This window comes from Monodon monoceros, unplaced genomic scaffold, assembly GCF_005190385.1.
Source record: "Monodon monoceros isolate NGI ecotype Baffin Bay Population unplaced genomic scaffold, NGI_Narwhal_1 Super_Scaffold_12, whole genome shotgun sequence".
In the NCBI taxonomy this organism is placed as follows: domain Eukaryota; kingdom Metazoa; phylum Chordata; class Mammalia; order Artiodactyla; family Monodontidae; genus Monodon; species Monodon monoceros.
In genome coordinates, this window is record NW_021703768.1 from 60,647,401 (window position 1) to 60,669,564 (window position 22,164).

A 22,164-nucleotide genomic window follows, 5' to 3' on the forward strand; every position below is an offset into this window, starting at 1 on the left:
ATAAAATATTATGGTCTTGGAAATGTCAGCATACTAGTTTTAATTACAATGACTTGTTTGGCATGAACGTTTGGTAGTAAAGTCTTTAGCGGCTGTATAGTTTTATATCCTTGACAATCTCTAAAGACCTAGAATTTGAACTAAGGAATGGGGGCTTCCCTGGTGGCGCAGTGGTTAAGAATCCGCCTGCCAAGGCAGGGGACACGGGTTCGAGACCTGGTCCGGGAAGACCCAACATGCTACAGAGCAACTCAGCCCATTCACCACAACTACTGAGCCTGTGCTCTAGAGCCCACGAGCCGCAACTACTGAAGCTTGCGCGCCTAGAGCCCATGCTCCACAACAAGAGAAGCCACTGCAATGAGAAGCCCGCACACCGCAACGAAGAGTGGCCCCTGCTTGTCACAACTAGAGAAAGCCTGCACGCAGCAACGAAGACCCAATGCAGCCAAAAATAAAATAAATTTTTTAAAAAATAAAAATAAACTAAAGAATGAATGATGAATACATAATGTCTGTTTTACATTGAATGACTTTCAGAGTCTAATATGTTTTTCCCTTGTGAATAAGATATGGATATCATATTGGAATTTAGTAGTAAAATTAAAATTACCATATGTTTAAAATGTCATTTGTTCATTGTCCTTTGGTTGTGGTTTTGAGGGAAAAGAGGGGAAAACCAGAGAAAGGTAAATCCCCCCAGAAAACAATCTTGAAAATTCAAAAATTCATTAATATGCGTTTCCTGGAAGAAATGGAAATGGCCAAATACGAGAATGAAAAATGCTTACCCTCACAATGAACAAAATGTAATGTAGACTTAAATGACATTTTTTGGCTACCGATAGGTAAGGTTTTCATTGATAGAGTCGGGTGCTGTTAAGGGGACAAAGAAAATGGCGCTTTCATGGATTGGTGGTAGAGTGGGGCCATGCCCATCACCTGGGTCTTAGGTTCAATTAAACATTCAGACCTTCATGACTGCCTGCCTTATGTCATGTTGGTTAGCAGATGCTCAGAAGGATAGAGGCAGCCCGGAAATGCAACCTGCCAGCAGGACAGCATCAAGTATTTGCTCTTCAGTGGGAGGCTTCCCAACACCCCATGTAGTTGTCCACACAGCCATCTAGAAGCTGTTCTCTTTGGTACCCCAGGTGATAACTTGGGTGCGAAGGAGTGAGACTCATATTGATAGTTGCAGAAGGCTCCCTGGCTGTAAGCCTCAGTCCCCAGGAGCCAGTATCTATTGCAACAGCTCCATAGCGTGGCTTCCAAGTTTCCTGCGAGAAGTGTGCCAGTTATAAGAGTCACTGAACTTAGGAACACCTGAAATGTATAAAGCCTATTTATGATTCCTTCTAGTCAAGATGAAATTTCCCAGTCAGAGGTTGTTTTTCTCCTAAGCCATGGTGCCTGGTAGCATGGTTTTCAGTATACCCTTATTGCGTTCTTGGGGGAACAGAGCTAGAAAGTTAAACGTCACCTTCTATTGCAGAAGGGAAAGGGGTTTTGTTAATCCTTTACTCACAGAGAATAAATGAGTATCATCTCTTTCCAAGAACACAATTTGATAAAATATATTGAAAGCTTTGTGCATATATCCTTTCAATTTGACAGTTTTGTTTATAGGGATTATGTGATGAATAAGATATATGCACAAAGGTGTATCTATATATGTAGGTTCACTGCAACATTATTTGTTATAGTGGATAATTAGTGACCATCTAAATGCTCAGCAATTGGTTAAGTAAATTATAATACATTCATATTATAGAATACTATGAGTTTATGGAATAGATATTTCTAGAAACAACATTAAAAGGATTTATATCAAAACATTTAGTGTTTAACTGCAGGTGATGATTTCCTAATGTATTTTTTTAACCATGGATCACTAATTTTTAACTTTGATCACATATTGCTTTTCGAAGTGATTATTTTTTACAGGTGGTCAAAAAATTTAATTTCAGTGCATGCTGCTTATACTGATTAATCATTCATTTTAAGAGTTTTCATTCCATTAAGAAGGCTTGATCTTCAGCTCCTTTAATGAAATTTTATATTTTATAAACTAAGATCTATCTCACATCAACATCTGAAGTGAGTCTTGAAGTACTTCAAACCATCAAAATCATTCTCCGTTCATTTTCCCATATATGTTATATGTAATTCTAACTTCTTATTAAATCTCCTAAGTTATAAAGCTGTCAGAACTGATATTAAGTAAATACAGAATTTTTTAGTTGGGCTGTAGAATTAATCTTGGGGGCTGGGAAGGTTAAGACAAATATGGATCAGAAACTATGGCTCAGTGATGAAGTGAAAAGTCATATAACCATATATTTTCATCTTCTTTGATAGAATTTAGATGTCAGACTCCAGCTTCTTTCATCCAATTATGGGCTGGTTGGGGACCATCATTGCTTCCTATTGAATTTTTTCAAAATATGTACACTTTGCTCTGCATCTTCCATTTATTAATATATCCACATCGTGGTTTGTCTTTAACATCATTCCATCCACCAGTAGTCTTGCTACTCTATTTACTGTTTCAGAATGTATAAGACAAATGTTTCCTCAAGGTTTATATGGTACTTGGAGGCGTATATAGGAATGAAAAGGAAAATATAATTTGAGCTATATTCTAAACAAAATAAAATCATGTGTTGATAATATCCAAAGAAATGTTTACTGCATTTGTTGCTTGCTGTTTTGTGTTAATTGTGTTTCTTTTTCTCCCTACAACTGGGTGATTAGGTTAGTTGGCCCTGTGGAAGTGCTGTGTACTACAGAGGACCAGCCTTTGGGACATTGACTGGGCTTCTAGTCCTGGTCCCACTAGGGACTGTGTTACCTCGGGACTCAGTTTCCTAATCTGTAAGATGAATGGATTAGATGAGATGATCTCTTTGGTGTTTCTCAACTAAAAAAGCCCTTAAGATTTATGTAATTTCTAGCTCTAAGATCTACATGATAAAGTTTCTGACAGTTTTATGGTTTCTCTTTCAGTTTGTATCTGTTCAAACTAGGAATTGCACCCCAGATCCAGGATTTGTTGGGCAAAGTAGACTTCACAGGTACTATTCCTTATCTTGATAATTTTTTACAATATGGTTATTATGAAAATGTAGTAATATTTTTTTTTCATTTCGATATTATTGATTCCCTTTTTTTTTTCTTATATTGATCAGAGGAGAAAACTTGCTTTTTATCTTGTTCATACTCTATAGGGTTTCTGTTTCCCCACATTTGTGAAATGAGAAACCAAGGCTGGCTTCTTCCTAAGGTTCTTGTTTAGAACTGACCCCACGTTCTTGATGAAGACATTTCTTAACACAAATATATTCATTCCTGCCTCCATCTCTGTGGCTTTCATTGATTTTTTTGTTGTTTTTCTTTTTCAGAGGAGGAAATCAGTAATATGAGAAAGGAGCTTGAGAAATATGGAATACAGATGCCATCTTTCAGCAAAATAGGTGGTATTCTGGCTAATGAACTGTCCGTGGATGAAGCTGCACGTAAGTCTACTTAAAATTCAAACTTGCCAATGACGTGAGACTTAACCTATTCTTGATTTTGGTTATAAGAAATAGAATATTTAGAAGATATTATAAGCACCCTAAAATTTTTTATTATATGTATTATAGATGGTTAATTTGGGCACATCAGAACATAACCAAGTAATTAACTTTGGACTCTAGACATCCACTTGTGTAATGTGATTTAAGACGTTACAGAAATGTCTTCATTCTCCAAAACATTTCTCTGCTATGTCCTTAAATTTCAGTGGCAGGGTACTCACTGCTGTGAGTCTTTCCATGTCAACCCATAGTACTTGATTCATTTTAGACGTTCAGTGCAAGTCGAATAAATGAATAGGCATTACATAACAGACACCAAGACAGGACCCAAGATAGATGGGCGGGTGGGGAGGTTGTCAGAGGATGCTCTGTGATGTGTCTGAGGTCTCTTTTTTGAATGCTTTATCGGACCCCAAGAAAGAAAGTAAAACTGCTTAAGTTCTGCAGGGCCAGTACACCTGCCCATGTTGTCTTTTGTTGATAAAGTTCTTTTTTTCTCTTTACTTTGCAGTACATGCTGCAGTTATAGCCATTAATGAAGCTACTGAAAAAGGAATAGCTGAGCAGACCATTATAACACTAAGAAACCCAAATGCAGTTTTGACTTTAGTGGATGACAACCTTGCACAGGAATATCAGAAGGAACTCTGGGAAGCCAAGAAGAGAAAAGAGGAAAATGCAAGGCTGAAGGTATTCAATGAGATTCTGAGTGATCAATATAGTAATAAGCATAGTTATGCATTGCTAGTTTGAAAAAGCTGTAATGTTACAAGAGATTTTCTTTTTTAATTTTATTTATTTTTGGCTGCGTTGGATCTTCATTGCTGCACGTGGGCTTTCTCTAGTTGTGACAAGTGGGGGCTACTCTTTGTTGTGGTGCGTGGGCTTCACATTGCAGTGGCTTCTCTTGTTGCGGAGCATGGGCTTCAGTAGTAGCAGCACACGGGCTCAGTAGTTGCAGCACACGGGCCCTAGAGCACGTGGACTTCAGTAGTTGCAGCACGTGGGCTCAGTTGTTGTGGCACACGGGCTCAGTAGCTCCGCAGTATGTGGGATCTTCCCAGACCAGGGATCGAACCCGTGTCCCCTGCATTGGCAGGTGGATTCTTAACCACCGCGCCAGCAGGGAACTTCCAGCAAGGGATATTTTTATATTTGCTGGCTGTGGTCTCTCTAGCCACAGGCCATTGGTTTGGGTGAAATGTAAGGGTTAAAGAAGACCATGCACTCCATAAGGAAATTAGGTTTCTTTTTATGATGAATATTACAGGTCATAAGGATGGAAGGTCATGTTGAAAACTTACCTAGAAGGTGTAGAAGCAGCAGATAAAGATCTTCCCTTGTTGGGTATCACCAACCTTGTATTAGCCAACTTACCTTCAGATTTATTACTAGAGGCTAATAATTGGGTGTGGTGAAGTTTAGAGAAGATGTTTTTGAATCTGCTTTCCTCCTATTTTCCCCATAGTTTCCTCTCATATTTGAGGAAGTGGTTTCTCTCCTCGACAAGGCAGCTGGCTACTGACCCTCACTTCATATATCCCACCTCCTGTCTTATTAAAAACGTTGCACTCCGAGATTCCACTTTCTCGCCAACTTTCCTCTCCTTCAACTCTTGCCATATCAGCTTCAGCTCTATTACCCAAAGTAACCCGTTTATCCTAACCTTTTCTCAGTGGGTGGCTTCTGCCAACATTGGCACACCTGCCTCACGCTGCCCCGCCTGCCTTCTATGCTTGTGGTTCTCTTCTGCATCTTTTAATGTCTCTGCCTATTCCTCCCTCCAAATATAGGGATTCTTCCAAGTCTGCCATTGAATCACTCCTCTCTCTCTTCTTCCTCCATTGAGCTTATCCACTTGTTGAAGAAATCAGCTGTCAGCTTGATACCAGGCCCCACTAAAGCTCCTCCAGATACCTTCATCTCTGTGTCCCACTGGCTTTGCCCCCCACCACTTCAGAAGCGTGCTCATCCTCACCCTGCCTTTCTCCTGTGCATGCCTCCTGCTGACTTCCCTTTGGAATGACTCCCACATTGTTGCTTTTTATGTCCCCCATGTCCCATCCATCACTGTCTTCTGCCTTTTCTTGACAGGCTGACCTCCATCACCTACCTTCTAGTTTCACCGCCCTTGCCTTGGCCCTGCCCCTCCTGACCTTGTCTCAGGGCTGTCTCAGCACCTTCCCCATGGGCCCCACTGCTTCCTGTCATTCTCCAGGCCACCCCCTCTCAGAGCTAAGGTTGCAAAATTAATCTTAAGCTACAGATCTGATGTCATCCCACCAGAAACCTCCCCTGATTCCCTACTGCAAGTACAGGTCCTTCTGTTGGCATTAAAAGGCTCCAGGATTCCCAACCTACCTCCCCATCTTTTTGGCTAACCCTAGATATACACTCTGTGCTATAGCCCGACATGCCAAGTTTCCCACCTTTGTGACCAAATCCTCTTGCCTACATCCTACTGTCTCCTCTCCGCCTTGAATATTACTCTCTTCTTCAGGCCCTCCTCAACTGTTGTCTCTTCTTAAAATTTTCTTTCTAACCAAGTATGTACTTCCCTAGAATATATTTTGTTCTGCTGTGTATATTTGTTATTTGTGTTCTTGATTTTATTAGACTGAATCAGATGAAATTGCCAATAATCATCTGGTTTTGATCTACAAAAAAATGGCAATATCAAGTGGTCCAACCTAATGTTTTGCACATTAGACAGTTAGGCTTTTACAGAGAGTCACTGGGTCTGTTGTTCATCTTTGTAACCCTTGCCGGCTTAGCTAACCCTAGTGCCCTGCACAGATCAGGCACTCTTAAATGCTTGTATTGAGTTCACATGAATATTAGCAAATGGTTTTTAGCACTAAGTTTTTGCTTTTGAATATCGAGCTTTGGAAATATTTAACTTCAGGAATCAATGAAGCCTTTGTTTTGCAGAATAACTGTATTTCAGAAGAAGAAAGAGATGCATATGAAGAATTGCTGACACAAGCAGAAATCCAAGGCAATATCAATAAAGTCAACAGTGAGTAATGGATCATATGGAGGAAATGGATACTTCTAGAAGATGCAAATTTTCCTTATCCAAACCTCAGCAAAACTCTTAACTTGTATCCTTGTAAAAGTGCCTGATATGATGAAAAATCCACTAAAAGTCGGTCAGTGTTGCTCTTAATTCTGGTGTTACCATCTGCCAGTTTTCCATGGAGCTTTTCTGGCTGTCTTGTCCCCATTCCATGCAAAGTATCTCAAAGCATCTTGAAGCTAGTTTGACTGTACCTTCCTGTTTCATCATAGGTACAGCGTATGTCATATTTTGAACCTGTCCCTTATTGGGCTAATCTTAAAGGTTATTTAGTAAAGGTTATGAGTTAAAGATGGTCATTCCTTGTCCATGATCATGTTATGGCATTCGATTGGAACCGTAAAAGCTATTATTGACACCCTTGCTTTTTATTACTTCCCAATCATTAGTCTGTAGTTTGTAAGAATTGTTTTCTTACAGCTTTTGTAGCTTTGGTGCAAGTGAGTAAGACTTGACAGGCCTATAAATCACATGATGGCAGGTTTGAATCCCACATCCCTGAGACTCTATGGAGTCACACAGGACAATTCTCCTTGGTACCTAGTTGTGTGACTATAAAGAACAGAAAACTTGGGTAATTAAAATAAGTATATGCAAGTTTAGATACATTAATTTCTTTATTAGTCTTTTTCCTCTCTGTAATAAAATTTATTTTTACTTGAGGCAGTAAGGAATTCTCTTTGGCATTTATGTCCCCTAGGTCAACCTAAATAACCCATATATACCCGAAAAACAAATACATCAAACACCAGTTAGCCCATGTAATTTAATAAAACATCTGAACCGTCTGCCAAGTTTAAATCTGGGGTGTCCGCTAATTCCAGTAGTCCTAAACCCTCATCGTAACCTCCTAGATAAGCTTTGAATGTTCTTTATGGCTCTTACCACCTTCAAGAAAACGCACACCTATAGGTGCTACCCAGGAGTTCACTCCTAAGTTGCTGGTAGAGACATATTTTAAAGGCTTCAAACAGTGATCAAGGAGGCCCAGAGAAAATTGATAGAAAGGTCTAGGAGTTAACAACTGAGTGGGTTTGAGAATTTACCTCCATTTACAACTGTGGAGAGCGCTAGGATAACTTTTTTTTAAGGGAACACCTTGACGTTTTGAGATGTGTGTTCCTATTCTTTTATTCTTATTAAATTTTGAACATGTTGGTGATGATACATGAAGCACAGTTTCAAGTTTCTCTTTCTGCTCTGTTCGAAAAGTGAGAATTTCATTATGCTTGGCAGAAATGAATTACAGGAAGAAGCTAATATTGCGAGCAATACCTCTGAGGTTCATAAGCTTAGTGGGGAAATGGTTCCATAGCTTTGTGCCAGCCTTTGTTTTTGAAATGTTTATAACCACTAAAATCGATTTCTTTTTCATGTTAAATAAAATGCCTTATATAACTGTTTCAATACTCTACTAAATGACATAATTTCCTGACCACAAATTTGATGCCAAAAAGACTATACTTTTTTTTTCCACTTTTAAGTAAGAGTCATGAGATGATCTGCCCTAATGCATAACCAGCTAAAATATGAAGGGCATTGCAGTGTTTAATGGCCTTACATTCCTAGAACATGATTATTCTGAAGGTTTTGATCTCTCCCCATTGGAAAATTTATGGTCCAGTAATACTAAAAATAGTCTTGAAAAAAATCCTCTAAAGCATATTTTAGCCAGTGACATGACAATGAGACAATTGTATGCTTTAAAATATGTCAGTGTAACTACTTGATGAGCTTTTCCCCAACCATAGAGCTTATTATATTAAAATGTTAAGGTGTCTACACTTGTAGCAGCCATGGTAATGACAGAAGTGAAAACTTCAATGGTAATATCACGAAATCTGTTGTCAGGGGCTTCAGGTTTGTTTGAACTGCAATCATTTAACTTTGGGGTTTGGTACATGCATTTCATTCACTATATATATTCTGTTAAGATTAGGGCTTGAAATTTTGTTAAATGCAGAGTGTAAAAGAGTGGTTAAGCTTACTTTATTTTTTTAGAAGAAATGGTTCCTTAAGAGTGTTTTAAAGGATATAATTTTTCTCGTAATATTTTACCATCCAGTTTTCCAAACTCATATAATAGAGTTTTCAAAGGTGAAGCAAGATCCTATTCAGAGTAACCAGAGACACAACTGCAAGGCCTTGGATAGCTTTAACAGAGCAGCAAACACGACAAACAACCGCTGACCTTCCTTTCTGGAATTCTTTCATTTATCATACTAGTTCTAAGAATAGAAAAAAGTGTTTGGGTCCTTAGGGTCTTATTCTAACTTATTCTAAAAGTGTAAATTTTCTGGGATGTGGCATGAAAGGTTGCATTAGTTGTATTTCCTGCTATTAAATAATGTGTCTCAGTAGAAAAGTTATTGAGCATAGCTCCTTGTGAATATAGTTAGAGAAGATAAATTGTCATCTGTTAAAAAGGGTTAGAATAATCTTAGCTGTAGTCTAGTCATGTATTAGGGAGACAGTCTAATCCTTGAAAAGATCTACAAATCTATGGGTCTGTGTTATTTCTACTACCCTGAAGCCTTCTTTATAGGGCAAAATCCTGCTGGTTCTGTCCAGTTTGCTATTGCCTGGTGGCAGAGTTCATCGCTCATTCTTCTATTTGGTCAGCAATTCCATTTCTGTTTTCTGGAAACTATGCTGAATTTACTGTTCCAAGCACCTTGCCTTTGGTCACTAAAATTTGGGTCTTTGTAATCTGAACATCATAACTGGTAGAGATGTCACAGAGCTTCTGGTTGGATCAGATGATGTAAACCAAGGCATTTCTGTGATCGGGGCCTTTTTTTGTTGTTGTTTTTTAAGGTTAAACGATACGGTAGTCTCCCCCTTATCCACAGTTTCGTTTTTTGCAATTTCAGTTACCTGTAGTCAACTGCAGTCTGAAAATATTAAATGGAGAATTCCAGAAATAATTCATAACTTTTAAGTTACATGCTGTTCTGAGTAGCATGATGAAATCTTGCACCATTCCACCTGGCATGTGAATCATCACTTTGTCCAGTATATCCTGCCCTTTAGTCACTTAGTAGCCATCTCAGTTACCAGATTGTCTAGTACCATAGTGCTTGTGTTCAAGTCACCCTTATTTTACTTAATAATGGCCCAAAAGCTCAAGAGTAGTGATACTAGCAATTCAGATATGCCAGAGAAGCTATAAAGTGCTTTCTTTAAGTGAAAAGGTGAAAGTTCTCAATAAAGAAAGAAAAAAATTGTATGGTGAAGTTGCTAAGATCTACAGTAAGAACGAATCTTCTGTGACATTGTGAAGAAGGAAAAAAATCTGTGCTAATTTTGCTGGTGGACCTTCAACTGTAAAAGTTAAGGCCACTGTGTATGATAAGTGCTTAGTTAAGTTGGAAAAGGCATTAAATTTGTACAATAAAACATTTTGAGTAGGCAGGATCAAGATGGCAGAGTAGGAAGACCCTGAGCTCACTTCCTGCCAAGGACACACCAAGACTACAACAACATATAGGACAACTCTCTCTGAGAATGACCTGAGGACTAGCAGAACAGCTTTTCTAAAATTAAGGATATAAAGGAAAAATGGATAAGCAACAAGGTCCTACTGTATAACACAGGGAACTATATTCAGTATCCTGTAATAAACCATAATGGAAAAGAATATGGAAAAGAATATGAAAAAGAATATATATATGTATGTATACATACATACATAACTGAATCACTTTGCTGTACAGCAGAAACTAACACAACATTGTAAATCAGTTATAGTTCAATAAAATAAAATCTTTTAAAAAAGGATATAAGGGGGCTTCCCTGGTGGTGGCCCAGTGGTTGAGAATCCGCCTACCGATGCAGGGGACACGGGTTCATGCCCCGGTCCGGGAAGATCCCACGTGCCACAGAGCGGCTGGGCCCGTGAGCCATGGCCGCTGAGCCTGCGCGTCCAGAGCCTGTGCTCCGCAACGGGAAAGGCCACAACAGTGAGAGGCCCGCGTACCGGAAAAAAAAAAAAAAAAGGATATAAGGGAAAAACCACATCAAGACAAGGAAGAGGGAAAGAGAAGTGATCTAGTCTGCGCCCATACCCCCAGTGTGTGACCCACAGATGGAAAGGAAGGTCACAAACATGGAGGTCCTCCCTAATGAGCAAGGGCTTCAAGCCCCACATTGGGCACTCCAGCCTTGGGGACCAGCACCAGGAAGATGAGCCTACTTAACTGCTTTTTGAAAACCAGTGGGGCTTACTACCAGGAGAGCCAGAGGGCTGTTGGAAACCCAGACGCCCTCTTAAAGGGTTCATGCATATACTTACTCGCTCTGAGTGCCAGCACAGAAACAGCATATTGAAAAGTGCCTCGTGTTCTGTCCAGCCTACCGGGGCTGCACCAGCATGCCCCCTAATCTAACTCTGGCTTCAACATATACAGACTGCATAGAAGCACTCCTACATAAGGGCACACCTTGAAGACCAGGAGAGGTACCTGTTTTGCCTAATTCATAGAGACAAACACAGAAAGTCAAAGAAGATGAGGAAAATGTTCCAAATGAAAGAACAAGGTAAAACCTCCAGGGTGGGAGAACCCTAATGAAGTGGACATAAGTAACTTTTATGATAAACAGTTCAAAGTAACAGTCATTAAAATGCTCACTGAACTTTGGAGAAAAATAGAGGAACACAGTGAAGCTTCAACAAAGAATTAGAAAATATAAAAAGAACCAATCAAGCTGAAGAATATAATTACTGAAATGAAAAATACATTAAAGGGAATCAACAGCAGATTAGGTGATACAGAAGAACACATAAGCATCCTGGAAGACAGAATAGTGGAAATCACCCAATCAGAATATCCATAAGACAAAGTTTTTAAAAATAGGAATCGTGGGCTTCCCTGGTGGCGCAGTGGTTGGGAGTCCGCCTGCCGATGCAGGGGACACGGGTTCGTGTCCCGGTCCGGGAAGATCCCACATGCCGCAGAGCGGCTGGGCCTGTGAGCCATGGCTGCTGAGCCTGCGCGTCTGGAGCATGTGCTCCGCAACGGGAGAGGCCACAACAGTGAGAGGCCCGCGTACCACAAAAAAAAAAAAAATAGGAATTGTTTAGGGACCTTTGGGACAACATCAAGTGTACTAACATTAGCATTATAGGGGTTTAGAAGAAAAGAAAGAAAGGGGAAATGTGTTTGATGAAATAATGGCTGAAAACTTCCATAACCTGGGAAAAGAAACATATCCAGGTCCAAGAAGCACAGAGAGTCCCAAACAAAATGAACCCAAAGAGATCCACACCAAAACATGTCATAATTAAAATGGCAAAATTTAAAGATAGAGAATTTTAAAGGCAACAGGGGAAAACAAAGAGTCACATTTGAGGGAACCTCCATGAGGCTACCAGCTGATACTTCAGCAGAAACTTTGCAGGCCAGAATGGAGTTGCATGATACATTTAAACTGCTGAAAGGAAAAACATAAACAAAAACAAAACAAACAAAAACCTACAACCAGGAATGCTGTACCAGGCAAAGTTATCCTTCAGAAATGAAGGAGAGAGAAAAAATTTCCCCAATAAACGAAAACTAAAAGAGGTCATCACCACTAAACTCACAAGAAATATTAAAGGATCTTCTTTACCAAAACAAACAAAAAACAAAACAAAACAAAAAACCCAGCAAAAACAAAACCAAATAAAGGCAATAACAAGAAATAAGAAAATACATGAAGGGAAAAATCTCACTAGTAAAGGCAAATACATTTGACCCTTGAACAACACAGGTTTAAACTTATACATGAATTTTTTTTCAATAAGTACATTCAGTACTACATGATCTGAGGTTGGTTGAATGCACAGATGTGGATCTGTGGTTACAGAGGGCTGACTATGGGACTTGAGTGTCTGCAGATTTCTGTATCCACAGCAGGCCCTGGAACCTTCTCCCATGGATACCAAGGGACAACTGTATATGGTAAAGGCAGTGGATCAACCACTTAAAAAGCTAGTTGAGGGTTAAAAGGCAAAAGTCATAAAATCAACTATAGCTACAATAAGTTATTAAGGGATACACAAAAAGTTGTAAAATATGACATCAAAAACAAAATGTGGAGGGAGAGTAAAACATGTAGAGCTTTTACAGTGTATTTGAATTTAAATGACTAGAGCTAGAGATACGTTGAGATCTATATATATGTATGTATATAAACTTCATAGTAACCACAAACCAAAAATTAAAAAAAGATTAAAAAAAAAGATAAAGAAAGAAGAGAAAGGAACCCAAACAAAACTAAACAAAATCATCAAACCACAGAGTTTAAAAGAAAAGAATAGAGAAGAACTACAGAAACCACCAGAAAACAAATAACAAAATGGTAATAAGTACATACCTATCTATAATCACTTTAAATGTAAATGAACTAAATGCCCCAATCAAAAGACATAAGGTGGCTGAATTGATTTAAAAAAAAAAAAATTCCCATCTATTTGCTGCCTACAAGAGGCTCACTTCAGAGATAAAGACAACAGAGACTGTAAGTGAAGGGAAGGAAAAAGATATTCCATTCAAATGGAAATGGAAAAAAAAAGCAAGGGTAGCAATACACATATCAGACAAAATAGACTTTATTTATTTATTTATTTAATTTACATCTTTATTGGAGTATAATTGCTTTACACTGGTGTGTTAGTTTCTGCTTTATAACAAAGTGTATCAGCTATACATGTACACATATCCTCATATCTCTTCCCTCTTTTGCCTCCCTCCCTCCCACCCTCCCTATCCACACGGGGAGGGGGAAGGGTAATCTGGGACAAAGTGAGAGTGGCATGTACATATATACCCTGCCAAATGTAAAACAAAATAGACTTTAAAACAAAGATTATAACAAGAGATAAGGAAGGACGTTACATAATGATAAAGAGGTCAATCCAAGAGGAGGATGTAATGTTTAAACATATATACATCTAACATAGGAGCATCTAAATATGTAAAGCAAATATTAACAGACATAAAGAGACAAATTGACAATAATACAATAATAGTAGGAAACTTTAACACCCTACATACATCAATGGACAGAACATCTAGACCAAAAATCAATAAGGAAACAGTGGCCTTAAATAACTCATTAGACCAGATGGACTTAATAGATACCTACGGAACATTCTATCCCAAAACTGCAGAATATGCATTCTTTCCAAGTGCACAGGAAACATTCTCCAGGACAGATCACATGCTAGGCCACAAAGCAAGTCTCAGCAAATTTAAGAGGATAGAAATTATATCAAGCATCTTTTCTGACCATAATGGTATAAAACTAGAAATCAATTCCAGGAAGAAAACGGGAAAAAGCACAAACACGTGGAGACTAAACAACATGCTACTAAAAAAACCAATGGGTCAGTAAGGAAATCAAAAAATAGCTTGAGATGAATGAAAATAGAAATACAACTTGCCAAAATTTATGGGTCATAGCAAAAGCAGATCTAAGAGTGAAGTATATAGGAATACAGGCCTATTTCAAGAAAAAAGAAAAATCTCAAATTAACAACCTAAGTTTACACCTAAAGGAATTAGAAAAAGAAGAATAAACAAAGCCCAAAGTTAGTAGAAGGAAAGAAATAACAACAATCAGAGTAGAAATAAATGAAATAGAGACCAAAACAAAACAAAACAAAAACAGTAGAAAAGATCAGTGAAACTAAGAACTGTTCTTTTCAAAAGATAAACAAAATTAATAAACCCTTAGACTCAATCAAGAAAAAAAGACCCAAATCAATAAAATTAGAAGTAAAAGAGAAGTTACAACCAATATCACAGATATACAAAGAATCATAAGAGAATACTACAGAGAATTATAAGCCAAAGTGGACAACCCAGAAGAAATGTATAAATTCCTAGAAACATAAAATCTTCCAAGACTGAATTAGGAAGAAAAAGAAAATCTGAACAGACTGATCACTAGTAATGCAATTGAGTCAGTAATTTAAAAATAAAAAACAAAAACAAAAACTCCCAACAAACAAAAGTCCAGGATCAGACAGCTTCACAGGTGAATTCTACTGAACATTTAAAGAAGAGTTAATACCTGTCCTTCTCAAATTATTCCAAAAAATTGAAGAGGAGGAAACACTACAAATTCATTCTGAGTGCAGCATTACTCTGATACCAAAACCTGACAAAGACACTGCAAAAAAAGAGAAGATTACAGGTCAGTATTCCTGATGAACATAGATGCAAAAACCCTCAACAAAATATTAGCAAACTGAATTCATCAGTACATTAAAAGGATCATACATGATGATCAAGTGGAGTTTATTCCAGGGACGTGAGGATGGTTCAATATGCACAAACCAATCAACATGATATACCAAATTAACAAAATGAAGGCTAAAAATCACATGATGATATGCAGAAAAAGCATTTGACAAAATCTCTCAACAAAATGGGTGGGGAGGGAACATACCTCAACATAATAAAGGCCATTTACGACAAACCCACAGCTAACGTCATACTCAGTGCCGAAAAGCTGAAAGCTTTTCCTCTAAGATCAGGAACGAGACAAGGATGCCCATCTCACCACTTTTATTCAACATGGTATTGGAAGCCCTAGCCACAATACCGGATAAGAAAAAGAAATAAAAGGCATCCAAATTGGAAGGGAAGAAGTAAAACTGTCACTATTTGAAGGTGAAATGATTCTACATATATAATACTCTAAAGACTCCACCAAAAAACCATTAGAACTAATACATGAATTCAATAAAGTTGCAGGATACAACATTAATATACAGAATCTGTTGCATTTCTATGCACTAATAATGAACCATCAGAAAGAGAAAACAAGAAAACAATTTACAGTTGTATCAAAAAAATCTAATACCTAGGAATAAATTGAACCAAGGAGGTGAAAGACCTGTACTCTGTAAACGAGAAAACATTACTGAAAGAAATAATGCACAAATAAATGGGAATATATTTCATTCTCATGAATTGGAAGAATTAATATTGTTAAAATGTCTATTCTACCCAAAGCAATCTACAGATTCAATGCAATCCCTATCAGAATACCCGTGGCATTTTCACTGAACTAGAAAAAATAATACTAAAGTTTGTATGGACCTACAAAAGACCCCAAATTGCCAAAGCAATCTAGAGAAAAACAACAAAGCTGTGTCATCCTCCCTGACTTCAAACTCTACTACTATAATAATCAAAACAGTACGGTATTGGCACAAAAACAGACACACAGATCAATGGGACAGAATAGAGAACCCAGAAATAAACCCGTATACATATGGTCAATTAATCTATGACAGAGGAGGCAAGAATATACAACAGAGAAAGACAGTGATGTTGGGAAAACTGGACAGCTACTTGTGAAAGGATGAAACAAGGCCATTTTCTCATGCCTTATACAAAAATAAATTCAAAATTGATTAAAACTTAAATGAAAGACCTGAAACCATGAAACTTCTAGAAAAAAACATAGGCAGTATGCTCTTTGACATTGGTCTTAGCGATATTTTTTTGGATCTATCCCCTGAGACAAGGGAAACAAAAGCAAAAATAAACAAATGGAACCATATCAAACTAAAAGCTTTGGCACAGGAAGGGAAACCATTAATAAAATGAAATGGCATTCTACTGAATGGGAGAATATAGTTGCAAGTGATATGACCAGTAAAAGGATAATACCAAAGTACATAACGAACTCATACAACTCAGCCTCAGAAAACAACAATCTAATTTAAAAATGGGCAGAGGACCTGAACAGACATTTTTTCAGAGAAGACCTACAGATACCAACAGGTACATGAAAAGATACTCAACATTACTAATGAAAAGGGAAATGCAGATCAAAACCATAATCAGGGATCAACTCACATCTGTCAGAATGGCTATCATCAAAAAACTAGAAATAACAAGTTGTGGTGAGGATGTGGAGAAAAGGGAACCCTGTGCACTGTTGGTAAATATAAATTGGCACAGCTGCTATGGAAAACAATATGGAGTTTCCTCAAAGAATTAAAAATGGAACCTACACAATTGCACTCCTGGATATTTATACAAAGAAAATGAAAACACTAATTCAAAAAGATACATATACCCCAATGTTATTGTAGTATTATTTTAAATAGCCAAGACATGGAAGCAACCCAAGTATCCATCAACAAATGAGTGGATAAAGATGTGGTGTATATATATACAATAGAATATTACTCAGCCATAAAAAAAAAGAATGAAATCTTGCCATTTGTGACAACGTGGTGGACCTGGAGTGTATTATGCTAAGTGAAATAAGTCATACCGAAAAAGACAAATACTATGTGTTTTCATGTATGTGTGGAATCTAAAAAACAAAACAAATGAATACATAAAACAGAAACAAAATCATAGACACAGAGAACAAACTAGTTGTTGCCAGAAGGGAGGTGGATGGGATGGGAGAAATAGGTAAAGGGGACTAAGAGGTACAAACTACCAGTATAAAATAAAGAAGTCATAAGAATGTAATGTACAGCACAGGGAATATAGTTAATATTATAATAACTTTGTATGGTATATAATCTGTAAAAATATTGAATCACTATGTTGTACACCTATAAATAATATGATATCGTAAGTCAACTATACCTCAATTTAAAAAAAGATATTTCGAGAGACCACTTATGTTATTATAATTTTTATTATTAGTTATTGTTGTTAATATTTTTACCTAACTTATAAGTTAAACTTTATCACAGGTATGTATATACAGAAAAAAAAACAGTACATAAATGGTTTGGTACTATCCATGGTTTCAGGCATCCACTGGGGTTCTTAGAACCATACTAACACATGGGAGTACCGTGCTAACACAGAATTATGTAATCATATGAATTCTGGTTGTAATATTTTTTAAAACATATCTGAAATTATTTTTCCCTAAGAATCACACTTTACAGAACACAAGAGATGAGAGCATATTTGGAGAACTAATATTTGGAGAACTAATAACCATTCCATATCAAGTGGCAGTGTGTCCGAGTGCCTCCTGTGGGTTTCCCATGGTGCTGATATAGAGGGAGGATAGAGCCATAGGGCAAGTCCTTGCTTCTCTGGCCTTCACATGTCTTTAATCTCCTTGGGGAGGCAGTGCTTACACACAAAGAGCCATAAAGAGCAACGACTGCAGAATTCCCAAAGTGTGAAGTTCTCAGGAACTGGAGCACTGTGAAGGCTTCATGGAGAGATGGTTCCAAAGCTGGTCCTGAAAGGAAGGATTTTGTAGGGAAGTCATGCTAGGCAGGAATGACCTCATAACTCCAGCTCTATCAATGCTGAGGTTCTTTTAGGGACTAGCTGCAAGGATTAGAGTGACTTCCAATTACAAGCTACCATTTCCAAGGCTTTGCTTACCATCCAACGACAGCTTTTCAGAGTTCAAGGAAAGTAACTACTTAGGTTCTAATCCTTGGATATATGGGCTGGTTGGGTCAGGCTGCAGTGGGAAAGGCACAGGTTCTGACAGAATGTCACTCTGACCCTCAGGGCTGGCTGCAGTGGACCACATCAACGCTGTTATTCGGGAAGGTGACCCTGAATACACACTGCTTGCACTGCAGAAACCAGAGGCCCAGCTGCCCACTGTTTATCCCTTTGCTGGTGCAATGTATCAGAATGAACTTTTCAACCTCCAGAAACAGAGCGCTATGGTAAGTCAGAGGAGACTCCAGGTACGGAGAGGTTAATTCTGAGTCCTAGCAATGAGGAGTGCTGTTGAGGAAAGGTGAGTGGGAGTGTAGTGTGTTTAATTTGTACCAATCCCTGGTCTCATTGGCCTCCCTGTACCAATTCCACGGCCACCTTCCTCTTTAACTCCTGCTTTTCATCTCCTTAAAGAATCTGAGAGCATAGGTGGGAAATGCAGGCAGGGCTCTACACAAATACACATTGAAAACTAGTTGTTCTCATTCTCTGTGTGATTTTTGAAGAACTTGGGATAAGTTAATAACTATATTGAAATATTTTTAAATATCTAATTTTTTTGATATAGAAAAATAAGCTCTGAATCTGCATTTCTAGAAATCTGCAACCAAGAACATTAGCACCATGGCTTTGATTTTTGTCTTTGTGTGCTCCTTGCAATGCTAATAGTATTAAGCAGTAATAATCATATAAGGTCCCAGTAAATAAGAGCATATGCACTAGTACAGGATTAAGCCAAACAGTGCAACAGAATGAACAGTACTAGAAGCAGCACCAAGAATTTCAATTATGAAAGAGCTAATATTTCAAAGACATGGGGAAAATAATGAAATCCTTAGAAGTATTTAACCATGTGGGAAAGAAAACGTTACCTCACTACACATAACAGAATAAATTGCCGGTATGAAAGGTTAAGTGTAAAAAATAATTAAACTTCTAAGGAAACATGGAAGGACAATGAATCTGAAAAGCAAAAACAGTACTGCTCCACCAAAAAAAAACAAAAGAGGAGGAGGCCAAAAGCATAAACAGGCAATTCACAGGTATACCAGGATGTTTCACAGTATTATCTATAGTACTGAGAAGATACTACAGATATCTTCTATATCTATATAGAAGATAAACCACGTTTAACTAATAACAGATTGCACACCCTACTGTTAAGTGGAAAAAATGAAATTGAAATATATAGCATTATCTTGTTTTTTATGATAAGAAAAGAAAAATAAAAAGTGAAAATCTCTATAAATGTTTGCATGAATTAAAAATTAATAAAAGTAGGGGCTTCCTTGGTGGCTTAGTGGTTAAGAATCCGCCTGCCAGTGCAGGAGACACGGGTTCAATCCCTGGTCCAGGAAGATCCCACATGCCGCGGAGCAGCTAAGCCCGTGTGCCACAGCTACTGAGCCTGCACTCTAGAGCTCATAAGCCACAACTACTGAGCCCACATGCCTCAACTACTGAAGCCCATGTGCTCTAGGACGCACGTGCCACAACTGCTGAGCTCACATGCTGCAACTACTGAAGCCTGTGCGCCTAGAGCCCATGATCCACAATAAGAGAAGCCACCGCAATGAGAAGCCCGCACACTGAAACAAAGAGTAACCCCCGCTCACCGCAACTAGAGAAAGCCCACGCGCAGCAACGAAGACCCAGTGCAGCCAAAAAAATTAAAATTAAAAAAACAAAAAATAAGTGGCATTCTTTATTTAAAAAAATTAATGAAGTGTATGTCACTAAAGGGCTTGGGTAGTAAGGTTTGTTTTCTTATCCTTGCTTAGTAAGACATGATTCTATAAATAGAAAGATACTAGAGTTGACCCTTAAACGGGTAGGAACTGCACATACCACTTATGTGTGGATCTTTTTCAATAGTAAGTACTATATTACCAAATGATACGCAGTTGGTTGAATCCAGGGATGCAGTACCTCAGATACAGAGGGACAGGTATATGGAGGATTAATTATACGCAGATTTTGAACTGCGTGGAGGTTCAGCGCTCCTAACCCCGGTGTTGCTCAGCGGTCAACTATATTTTGTAATAAAAGAAAAATAAGTTATTTCCTTAAGCTGCACGTAGGTTCTCTTGATATTATTGTCCCTGTTTCTCTAGCTTTGAAGCCCAAGGCTACTTACAGTCTAGCACATTCATCCCTTTTTTCTTTATTTGTCCTTATCTTTTTGGCTGTGTACCACTTTAGATAGTTGTGGTGAATCTCAAATGATTCCATTCTGCTCTTTACCTGTAATTTGATACCTTCCTTATATGTTAAAGTCATAGTTAATGTAAGGTATTTGGATAAAATTTACATGTTCCCTATAAAAACCCTTCTTCCCATTTGCTTTGGAACGTAAAATTATGCTTTGTTAGTCTAAAATCAATTTGCTGAGAGATTTCTGCGGAGAATCAGCAATAATGCATTTTAATATAAACATTATATTATATATATGAAATATATAATATTCTAAATTTAAAGATAGATATCAGGGTTTTTAAAAATCTGTTTTCATGCTCCCTCTATGTTCCTTCAGTATGATGGAAGAAATAACCCTTTTGAAGTTGGGCCAAGTCAGTATAAAATGGTTAAAAGGAAGACAACATTGAAGGGGGAAAGTGTTCTGTAATCTGAGATGTACTTTTTAAGTAAGCCCAATCCTTACTTGCTTTTCACTAAGATTTACCTCACATGTCTTCAAATATCTAGACCTTAGGGTATGTTTAAAAATTTCTACCCATTTATAAAAACGTGACTTAGACTAACTTTTTTTGGAATTAGAATCGATATTCTTGGCTTAAAGACTGATTTACTTCTCCGGGGTTATCACCTTTAGGTGAAATTCTCCCCTTTTCATTACCCTTAGTTCAAACTGAAAATCATTAGCTATACTAATACCTTAACCTTGCACTTGCAGACAGTAACAACGTTATCTAATCTGTGGCTTCATTATTTGGTAAGATTGAGCCTGTTAGCAGCCGATATAATAGCTGCGAGTTCGGAATCAGCTATGGCAATGCAGATGTTTGTGGAATCATAACTGAGGACTGTAATTAACTCAGTGCCCAAAATGATCATCTCAGGAAAACCCAGAAGCCATTGACGTGTTCTTTAAAGCCAATGAAAGATAGGTGGCCAGGGAGCCCTGTTGGTCCTGGGTTCTCACAATCTTTGACTTTTCTTTATTCTTTGAAAAGCGTAACAGATTGTTACGCTTTTCAAAGAATAAAGAAGTGTACATTCTGAACCCCCATCACATACACGGGCTGTGTAGATTTGGGGATCTTATACTGCCATATGTTTTCCAACAGAACTACTTGGCCCATGAGGAGCTCTTGATTGCAGTGGAAATGCTATCTGCTGTAGCTTTACTAAACCAGGCCTTGGAGAGCAGCGATCTTGTGTCTGTGCAGAATCAACTCAGAAGCCCAACAATGGGCTTCAACAATCTGGACGAGACATACGTGGAACGGTAAGGGAACATTTTCCAAAACTCCTTTCAGTGCAGAAATATGTTTGGTAGATTTGTTCTACAAATTTGAAGGATTTGTTCCTTCCTGAAACAATCCATATACCCATGCTTATTTTCTTGAAAGCCAGTCTACTTTGTTCTGAGAGTCCTAATGTTCAAATCCTACTTCACAGTATTCCTTTTAGAGGAACAAAAAGTCTAAGGAGGATCCTATGGCAGTTACTGACTGTCTTTGACATTAGCAAAAATTATTTCATAGGCAAAAAATACATGTTGAAAGCATACCTTCCCTTGGGCTTCTTTTGGAAACGACAGAATGTAGAAGAGTTGGAAACAACTTTAATAATCATCCAGTCCAATTTTCTTGTTTTACTGGTGAGGAAACTGGATCTGGATTTGTGGACCCAAAGTAGGGCAGTTGGGCCCCAATCCCCATTCTTTTTTTTTTAACATCTTTACTGGTGTATAATTGCTTTACAATATTGTGTTATTTTCTACTGTATAACAAAGTGAATCAGCTATATGTATACATATATCCCCATATCCCCTGCCTCTTGTGTCTCCGTCCCACCCTCCCTATCCCACCCCTCTAGG

At 38.0% G+C, this 22,164-nt stretch overlaps 1 protein-coding gene across 4 annotated transcripts in view; it reads left to right on the forward strand.

Moving 5' to 3' along the window:
• IQGAP2 (IQ motif containing GTPase activating protein 2) overlaps window positions 1-22,164 on the forward strand; it is a 284,603-nt gene that overhangs the window by 164,027 nt on the left and 98,412 nt on the right. For all 4 annotated transcript variants that reach the window (XM_029216538.1, XM_029216541.1, XM_029216540.1 and 1 more), the window contains exons 6-11: window positions 3,010-3,077; window positions 3,405-3,518; window positions 4,093-4,271; window positions 6,513-6,600; window positions 18,165-18,328; window positions 21,410-21,570. In XM_029216538.1, the coding sequence (XP_029072371.1) occupies window positions 3,010-3,077; window positions 3,405-3,518; window positions 4,093-4,271; window positions 6,513-6,600; window positions 18,165-18,328; window positions 21,410-21,570 (774 nt within the window). The remainder of the gene's footprint in view (window positions 1-3,009; window positions 3,078-3,404; window positions 3,519-4,092; window positions 4,272-6,512; window positions 6,601-18,164; window positions 18,329-21,409; window positions 21,571-22,164) is intronic.